Here is a 10114-nt window from a genome sequence, read left to right on the forward strand (position 1 = left end):
TGATGCATTTTAAAAAGATGGATGATAGATACTCTTCAATCTTTCTGACAAAGAACAAAATATAATGTGAATTACAGTATGTGCAATTTTTTTTTAGTGCACAGTGTTTATTATAAGGGGTATCCGCAGCTCAGTACTCACTACTCACTACTCATGAGTACTTTTAAATAAGCTACTTTTTTAATCTTACTCAAGGAAGTTTTTTGGACAAGTACTTTTTACTCTACTCACACTACATTTTTTTGGAATGTAATGGTTATTTTACTTCAGTATGTTTTTTCAATACTCTTTCCACCACTGGCCCTACACCAGTGGTTAGTCTGTTAGGACACTGAAAGAACTTGTGAGAACTTGAGGAGAACTGACTTCATACATCCGCTAAAAATCACTTCGGGGCAAGTTGCTTCACACATGCGCATATGCCAGTGTGGTGTGTATGTGGAAAGGATATCAAGTACAACACAAAGAAAACAAACTCTTACTCTGGTTACTGTCCTCCAGTTCCTGAATTTGCACCCCTCATTGGCCTTAACTCGCCCTCTCTCGGTCCTAATCACCGCTGTGCAAACAGATACCCACAAGCCACAGAGAACACATGCCGCTCACGCTCTCCCGAATGCGCTTCTCCATGGAAAAATGAGTTTTTGGAAACAACAGGTTTCAGATTTTTACTATTTTTTTATTTAAGGCCAGTCCACACCAAGAACGATGAATATAAAGAGAACTATAACGACAACTACATTAGCATCAACAGAAGATAATGTCCTGTTTATGATAAGCATGCACTTATTCTGTCATTAATTACTCACCCTCATGTCGTTCCAAACCCTAACGCTAACACGAGAATGAACCTCATTGGTTCTCGCAAGTCATGCGAACATGCTTGAGCTCCTGTCTACCACAACTGATGTGTGCGTTGATGAATGTTTATATGCAAATAAAAGCCTAAATTCAATCTGTTCATCATATAAAGCGATCAAGTCTCTTCAAAAAAATTTAGACTAAACCGCTCAATTCATATGGATTAGTTTTACGATCTCTTTATGAACTTCAAGCGTCAAAGTTGTAGTTGCTTGGCTGTCTCGGGAGGGACAGAAAGCTCTCAGATTTCATCAAAAATGTCTTAATTTGTGTTCCGAAGATGAACGACATGAGGGTGAGTAGTTAATGACAGCATTTTCATTTTTGGGTGAACTATCCCTTTAAATCATTTGCGGCTTTAAATGCTTAAGGTCTTTTAAGAAAGATGGATTCTGATTGGCTGTCAATGTTTTTTATCATTGATCAGTTGGAAAAAAATCATTCTGAAATGACTCCAATGATATTGTTCCTCTGTGTTGATATTGTTATAGTTGTGGTGTGGACTGTTCTCGTAGAATTAGAACGATTATTAAAAACGTAGTTCTCATCATTGGTTTGAACGGGCCTTTACTCACCCTCAGGTTGTTCCAAATCCATATATGACAGGGGAAGTAAATCACTAGAAAATCATCAAATTTCACTTCATGGGCAATAAAATATATTATTTTATGTTTCACAGAAGTCAGGTTTGGAACAACATGAGGGTGATTAAATAATGTCATTTTTTATTTCTTGGTAAACCAACCCTTTAATATAAACATGAAGTTTGAATTAGTTTGTATGATGCACTGGGAAGACAACACGGAGGTGGTTGCGATTTATAGACTAAATATAAAAAGTAATGCGTCTATCCATTCCTGACTATACAAAAAAAAACCAGCCTGTTTCTTTAAAAAATAGATATGAAAGGATGAAGCCTGTGGTCAAGTATATCACATTAAGCTGTTAGTCCTATTAAGACTGTTGATTTGACTATAGGAGAGCCCACTGTAGGGATGCGGGAGAGAGAGACAGAAATACTGTTCGACTGAAACACTTCTCCTAACTGTGCACTTGGGAAATCAAAAGTAGTTCTAACAAGTTTTAAACACACATGCCACTGATTTCTAAAAGAATCTCTCTGCTAAGATTAAACAGAGGAACACTTTATTTCCACTCCTCCTCATTTTCGCCCTCTCCTCCTTTATACTCTCCTCATCCGTTTCTTACCCTCTCTCTAAGACAGTTTGAGCTCAGCAACAGTCCTCCTACGTCCATCTGTCAACAGCAGAGCCTCAGCATGACGGCTGAGCGGCACGCACGGCTCCCATTCACACTCAAAATCACACACAAATGTGGCCATACGAGCACATTCAGCTCCGTGAACACACCGGCTCTGAGTGAAACCTTCAGAGCTCCATGAATTACTAATAAGACACCACACCAAGGCTAATTGTGCATAATTCATGATACAGACTAATAATGAGAACCTTTGAAAGTCTGATTGGAATTCAGTTTGAATAAACACTGGTTCCTGAGAGGGCTTCATGGCTTTAATTTAGTAAATAGCGCAAAAAGAGACCAGACAAAATGAAAACAGCCATCTGGAGATAAAACGCTCATGCAACTGCGAGCACAGGAACAGACTACAAGCCTTTGTGTCTCAAACATCATGAGGTGTGAATTACTTTGATTTAATCTCAGGCATAAAGCGAGCATGCACACAGACGCTGATGGTTGTGGTACACTGGTGTGCGTGTGTGTGTGTGTGTGTGTGTGTGTGTGCACATGCAGAGTGTGAACAGGGTGCTGAGAGGATTCAAGTCTGTTGCGGGCACCTGCAGTGAAGACTGCTTATATGATGATGGTAATGATGGGAGATTTTGGCCCCTCTGTGGGCCATATGAGCACTTCTTTAGTTCTTTAATTTTTTTTCATCAGAAATGTATAATAATACATTTGATTTGTAACATTAACAATCATAATATGTTCCTATAGTGCCTAAAAGATCATTAGAAATTAATACGCTAACAGTTCAAAAGCTATTTTTCTAATTTTTCCAAATCATTCTAATATGCTGATTTGGTGCTCAAGAAACATTTCTAGTTAGTATCTTGCCGTTTAACATTTTTGTGGAAACTTTGATGAAAGGAAGTTCAAAAGAACAGAAAACTTTTGCAACATTATTAATGTCTTTACTGTCACATTTGACCAATTTAATGTGTCCTTGCTGAATTCAAGTATTAATTTCTAAAAACAATTTTGACCCCAAACTTTTGAATTGTATTGACCCCATGTATGACCTTAAATTATGCCCAAAAAGTCAAAACGTAAAACTACTGGAACCAAGAGAAATGGCTTCAAAGCTCTAAGATCAATGTGAAAAATCCATCACATTGGAGTTGATCCCATTTTCCATCACTCATTTTTGTACCTATATGAACTTCCCCCTGAATCCACACTAAAGATCAACAAGTCAGAAGTTTAAAACCCATTAGCACTAGCTACAAAGAGAAGATAGATATTCACATGTGCTGTATTTAGCTGTGGAGCTGAGAGCATAAGTGTGTGTGTGTAACTGGGTCATGTAGATAGCGGTGCAGATCAGGCATATTTGCCAGAGTATCTCATATGTCACCTGTATTGTTCCCTTTCACTGTAAGCATGCTCAATGTGTCCCAGGCGAGAGCTCAACGCAGCATGTGAAAGCTAGACAACCGCTGGTGACACACAAAACTGCAAAGCACACTCACACACAATCCAAACTACACAAGAGGAACGAATGAGGACAGACACAAACAAAAATATATAGAGACATTTCACTGGTCTCTCATCGAGTCATTTCATGAAATTAATTAGTGCTGCTGGATGGACTGATCCCTGCTTACCCACAATTCACCCTTCGCCCTCAAATCCCGAGATTTGAGAACTGATGAAAAACACTGTGAACCGATGTGCAACAAACAGATTGACGTGAGAAGGCTTCTGTCTGTGCAAGTCGACATGTTGCCACCTTAGTCTAGAAGCATAAATACGCTGATGGGAAAGAACTCAATCAACACCCAGCTCTGATGCGCTGAAGCTCTGAAGACACAATGGAAAGAGAGCTGCTGGGCATAAACCTGTAAAATACTGAGTGCAATCGATAACTGTAATGTAAGCTGTAATGCAGTGGAAAGACATTAAGGAAACTGCAGGCCTTTAAAGCTCATTATCTGTGGCTAAAGCAACACTCCCAGTGAAATGTGTTTTAAGCATTTGGAGCTGGTTTGTAATGGACTGGGCATAATCTCAGGAGCATAAATATCTATGAAATTAACAAGGATAGTTCGGACAACAAGATGGAAGGGAAGGAAACCCAGTAGAGATAAATGAAGGAAGCAGAGGGATAGCAGGAGAAGGACAATATGAGGAAGCAGAATGAATGAACCCGAAAAAGACAAGAGCGAATGAACGGCTACAAGATCAACAGAAGTTCTCCCTCTTTCTCCAACTCCCCACAGATGACCCTTCAGTAAAAGGCAGAGATATCCCTAAAAATAAGGGCCACTTTCGCTGGTGATAATGGGATTGTTGCTAACTTGAGCCAAGTGTGTTGTGGGTGATCTCTGCAGGGTCAGACATTCCATAAAGAGGCTGATGGAAGGGTTGTAAATTATTCAGTCCGTTCCTGCCCTTACACAACAAAGACGGGAGGCTGTGTCTTAGTAGTGTCTGAGAACCATCCACAAAGACCAGGCTCCAATTACCTCTTCCGCTAAAAGCAACACAGACCGCTAACACGTCTACTCAAACTCAACTAACCATCAGCTTAAGAGAAGATGTGTGTGCTAAAAAGTGGTGCAATTTCTGAAAACTTTGTTGCGTCGTACCAGTCAAGCGCAACATGATTGGGGAACGATTAGAGGCCAGAAACCCAACAGAGAAGTGGTAAAGCAACAAACATGACACAACAGCGTCTTCTTTTGGGTCTGATGTCCTGTTTGGTTACTTTTTTCCCTAAACAGTTTTGTAACACTGCTGCTACTGTTTCTCTGTGGGTTTGTACTGTATGTGTTTTTTTGAAGTAGATGTGGTTATCCAAATTAGTAAGCATGCTCTCCTTGTTCCAAGCTGAATAAAGCTCCACCTGTGTGGGTAACAGTGGGAGTAAATGTACAGATGAAACTCATTGGATGCGAGTCCACTGCGTGAACAGTGTGGGTTTCTCGGGAGACGTCTGGCTCTGGCCTCTGCTGCTCAAATGACAAGCCAAGAAACAACTATCTTCCTAAAAATGGCCTCATTTGGTTTCTTTTCAGACATATTGACCCTCTATTCATGTGAGACAACACCAAAAACTTCAAGAAGTTTCCATCCTAAGGCTCATTACATCATACGCCATGTATTCTAATAGGGGGAAAAAAACAATGCTCCAACAAATAAAATATCATATCACCAACAGGTTTGTGTAAAATCCAGAATTAAAGAACTGACTTCCTTTCAATTAATGAGCTGAAATTCGAATTGAATTGACCATATCCTACACAGAAGACCTACATTTCCAGGCTTTCAAAGCTTTTACATTTTCAAACAAGGTTTTATCAAACCACTAGTTTGTTTTAAGTTGCTTTTCTATATATATATATATACACATATATATATATATATATATATATATATATATATATATATATATACATATATATATATATAATACTGTTACATACATTTCTTTGCATTGTACTCATTATCCAAATTAAAATGTATTTGTTACCTCAACTCAAATTCTGAATAAATTCAGGAATTGATTTCTAAACATTCTCAATTCAAATCTGAATGGCGCACAACCCTGATTACCAGACATCTTCGCCCTCCATCTCCGGTCACTGTCTCTTGAATGCAAACTCTTGCTTTATTAATTTGCATAAACAAGACATGGCAGATGGAGATTGTACTTCTCTGCCTCACTGGGAAATTAGACATACCATAGCTTCTGTCTAAATCGTTGTTATCAAGCGTATCTGTAGCGATGTAGTCGTTCAAAACATTCAGCTTCAATTATGTCAGATGCATTTGCCATAATAAACATATGCCCTTTTTGTTGAGCCATTTTTTTATGATTGGCATTGGCATAGTGAATGCAATGCTTTACCCTGTCAACAGCCAAAACCAGACTAACAGTCTAACAGAAAAACAACAACAAGAACGTATGCATTTGTGACGATACATTTGTAAGGTTCGCATTTGGAAATAATAACCAATATTTGCAAAAGCGGAAAATTAGTTTAGCATAAATAACTGGGAAGGGTTAAGAATGTTTTTACTTGTCAAATCTCTTTAGTACACAGGTGAAATAAAGAGCTGACAGTGAGACAGAGGGCTCAGGGTGTGTTATGATTAGGCAGGTCGTCAAATCCGTGATGGGGGAATGCAGAGATTAAATTGATTTCCTAATCACTCTCTTGCCTGACACATTTACAGCGCGAGTTGCCAGCAACAGGAGGGGAAGATTGACCAATGCAGCGACATAATCGATATATGCTGACCTTTCCCTGGGTGTCTAACGACCAAACATACAAAGCACTCCCCACTGCAGCCCCTCAGCTGGACGAAGATTATAAAACAGACCAACTCATAATTCCAGGCATGATTAGAATGCTAAATTAATTTCTGGCTATTTTTCCACGACACTGAAACACATTATAACAGCAGCATCAAAACATTCAACTTTTAGACTATTTAAAAAAAATAATGACAATTTTTTATGCGTGTTATACACCCAATAAAACACACACAATAGCATGTAATTGCAAACAATTACAATCTATAATGCATATAGCCTTTCTTTTCATTAGAAAAGAAACACTCAAAAGAGAACACACAAAAGAGTCCAACACTATTAAAACTATAATGAAAGCCAGTGAATTGAGCTCTAAATGGGCCTATTTCTACCAAGTGGTCAGAATCCAAAATAAGGTGACTGGCAAGGTGAAACACTCAGGTCTATATGGCAGTGCTATCCTACAGGTAGCATCATTTTTCAGAAATCATGGCCAGATAAATGACAGGTTGTAACGTATACATCTAGCAAACTGGGTCAAACTTGTTTTACATCTTGCATAATAAGCATGGATGATTTCCTTCTCTGGCATGGAAGCGTTACATTACATTAAGGCAATTTGCAAAACAGCTTCACTTGACGGAAATGGTAAATGTAGGTCTGGATTCAACAGCAGCAGAACATGTTTTGTCAAGAAATGGGAAAACCCCCGGAGCGTGAGAACCCGTGAGGAAGGCTGGGAAACAAGGGGCTTTGCTGAGGAGAAGCCGAAACCGACCAGTCCCTGTGAAAATTACGGCCTAGACAACAGATCAGTGTTTTTTTTTTATTATTATTCTGCAAGACTGCAGAATTGCATATTTTGGATGTCTCCACACCAGCTTTAGGTCTTTGTATAGCAATATGAGCTGATTATATAAATCAGGTGTGATAAATAAAGGTAGACATCCATTATGTGCAGTGCTGGGCTACTTCAGGACTGGGATTGAGAACCACGGCACTAGATTACACCAGTGTTTCTCAATCATGTCTCATTAGAAGTGCTCCATAACCTTGGGTGTGAGAGAATAGTAAAACACACCCAAAATGTGTAGTGTTGAGGGGCCCCCAGGAACCAGATTGAAGTGATTACACACATGCAATAAATTGTGAGATAAACATACCCAATCTTCAAAGTGCCTACTGCCATTCTGCAGCAGGTCCTCAAACTGTATAGTGCAGTTGGCCACAAAGTCATCATAGCCAATTGGTGCGTCGTGAAAGACGGACAGTTCAATTTTCTTCCCATCATAAACCTCCGTTACAAACTCATCATTCCAAGCTGGACTATTAGTCTTTTGCTTGGTAGAAGTTTGGCCCACACGAGAATCGTCCACGTTGAGGGCAATGTACGTGTCCAGTAGGAAGGTCTGGGTCTTTGGTCCAACTGCATGCCGGAGCGACCATGGAGTGGGCTTCAGGTCCAGTGCCTCACAAACTTTGATCTTCAACACTCCATTAAAAACCACCATGATGACGCTCAAGTGAGATGCAGCTGGCTTCTTTGCAGGAACAGACGGTTTTAGGTTTTGATTCAGGAGGTCGCTATACCCATAGATGTCATCACGTCATCAGTATGCATGCACATATAGATGGATGCTGTGATGATTAAATCCCTCAAACCACTACACGGATCAACCTGATTCTCTCATTTGAGCGGAACAATCAAATAGCATGCAAAAACGCGATATGCAAAACCAGAGGCTCCTGTGTTTGTTTACGATCCGTCTTTACTCGTAATGGGGAAACATACGTAAACAATCGGATTCCCTACGTCTGGAATAGTGCTGAGTAAAGGAACGAGTCCAGCAGGCAAAATATCGGCAATAATGTAGAGGAAATAATACGCCAAATGTGATGGTCTTCAGAAGGGTTTGTCTTGTACTCGTTTTCCCGTATGCGTTGAGTGGGAGAGGCGTTTGGGATTCCTCCTTCTCCCAGTCTGCTGACGAACCGCTCGGAGACTATTGCCATCCACTCGCCGAGATATTCAGCTGCTTCTTTTCTTTGTTGATTTGAGAAGGCGAAAGCATTTGAGCTGCACGCTCATGTAGTCTTCTGCGCTGCAGCCTTTCTCCCTGTTCGTCCTCTCTCTCTTTCTCCCTCACTCTCTCCCTCTCCCTCACTCTCTCCCTCCCTGCGCTCAAGCGCCAGTTCAGGAAATGCGCAAAACACGTCAGATGATTTAAACCGCGCCGCGTCGCGTCCACTCTGCACCGGATGGGGGAGCGACGGAGCGTGTGTGTACAGACAGAGGAGCAGCAGCGTGGGGAAACAGGGGTTTGGATTAGAAGAGCATGTTGGGTTCATATAGGCATATGGACCAAAAAATGTCTAGGCTTAGTAGGCTATAAGGTGTCTGTTAAAGGACTAGACTTTTAATTAGACTCGTTTTTATCTAGTTTTTAATGATTTTTTTAGGTAGGCTTGGGGGTAGGTTTAGTGTAGGGGGATAGATTATACGTTTTGTAGTCTTTGTACAGTATAAAAATCATTATGTCTATGGAGAGTGCCCACGGAGCAAAATCTAGCGTGTGTGTGTGTGTTCATTTGAGATTATAAATTATAAAATGCCTAAAGTTTACCAGAAAAAAAGGGGAATTTTGTCAGTTGTGCAAAAACTGTTAATGAACGTTGTTCATTTTAAAACAATAAATTAAAAATAAACTTCACGTGGATATGTGTCTGCACTTTTTATGACAATATGAGAATTATAAGAATCAGAAGAGAGAGAAAGAGAGAGAGAGAGAGAGAGTTTGTGTGTGTGTGTGTGTGTGTGTGTGTGTGTGTGTGTGTGTGTGTGTGTGTGTGTGTGTGTGTGTGTGTGTGTGTGTGTGTGTGTTTCTCAATGCTCACAGACTCATGGGGAGGAAATAAGCTTATAAATCATACAGAATGATGTTTTTTAGAAAATGTAAAAATGTTTGTTGAATGTAAAATGAAAAGTTTTCGGTGATGAGTAGGTTTAGGGGTTTGTACAGTATAGAAATCATTATGTCTAGAGTCCCCACAAAGATAGTGAACCAGATATCACTTTCAGTTGTTTGAAACAGAAAGTATTTTAAATAATATGTAATTTAGTGAACTCTAGTGGTGGAAATTAAAGCTACACCCGTAGCGTTACATTAATTATTCATGCACACAAACAGAAATCAGAACAGGATTTTCAAATTGACAGATGACAGGTAACAACAAAAAACAACAACAACAAAGAATTTAAAGGAAAACATATATGGAGTTATAGCAAATAGATCAGACATCATAATATGATTTAGACATGCATACAATGAGAATATTATTCCAATAGGTGGCACTATAGATTCAGGCTACAGTTTACCAAGTGGAACATCAGGACCTCTAAAGCAGGGATGGGCAACTCTGGCCCTCGAGGTCCACTTTCCTGCATGCAGAGATTACCTCAAACCCTAAACAAACTCACATGCCAGTAGCTTTCTAGTAATCCTGAAGATCTTGATTAGCTTGTTCAGGGAGGCTATGTTTAATTAGGGTTTGAGCTAAATTCAGCAGGAAAGCGGATCTCGAGGGCCAGAGTTCCCCCCAACCCTGCTCTAAATCCGAAATTATACTTCGGTTTACACGTATCCTAGGAAATGCATACATTCTGTGATGTAGCCTACATTTTCGCAGTCTGGATTTTTGAAGGGTCATATTGCCAAGTCAGCATTTACCCAT

At 39.8% G+C, this 10114-nt stretch overlaps 1 protein-coding gene across 2 annotated transcripts in view; it reads right to left on the reverse strand.

The window, feature by feature from the left end:
- Positions 1 to 8684, reverse strand: part of prkcea (protein kinase C, epsilon a) — a 72294-nt gene extending 63610 nt beyond the window's left edge. Inside the window, exon 1 of one of the 2 annotated variants that reach the window (XM_077200824.1) lies at positions 7546 to 8684. In XM_077200824.1, the coding sequence (XP_077056939.1) occupies positions 7546 to 7893 (348 nt within the window). In that variant the 5' untranslated portion in view covers positions 7894 to 8684. The remainder of the gene's footprint in view (positions 1 to 7545) is intronic. The other variant, XM_077200825.1, reaches the window with a different exon arrangement.
- Between the last annotated feature and the right edge of the window lie 1430 nt (positions 8685 to 10114).

This window comes from Siphateles boraxobius, unplaced genomic scaffold (assembly GCF_051911475.1).
Source record: "Siphateles boraxobius isolate OS27281-9 unplaced genomic scaffold, OSU_SipBor_1 46, whole genome shotgun sequence".
In the NCBI taxonomy this organism is placed as follows: domain Eukaryota; kingdom Metazoa; phylum Chordata; class Actinopteri; order Cypriniformes; family Leuciscidae; genus Siphateles; species Siphateles boraxobius.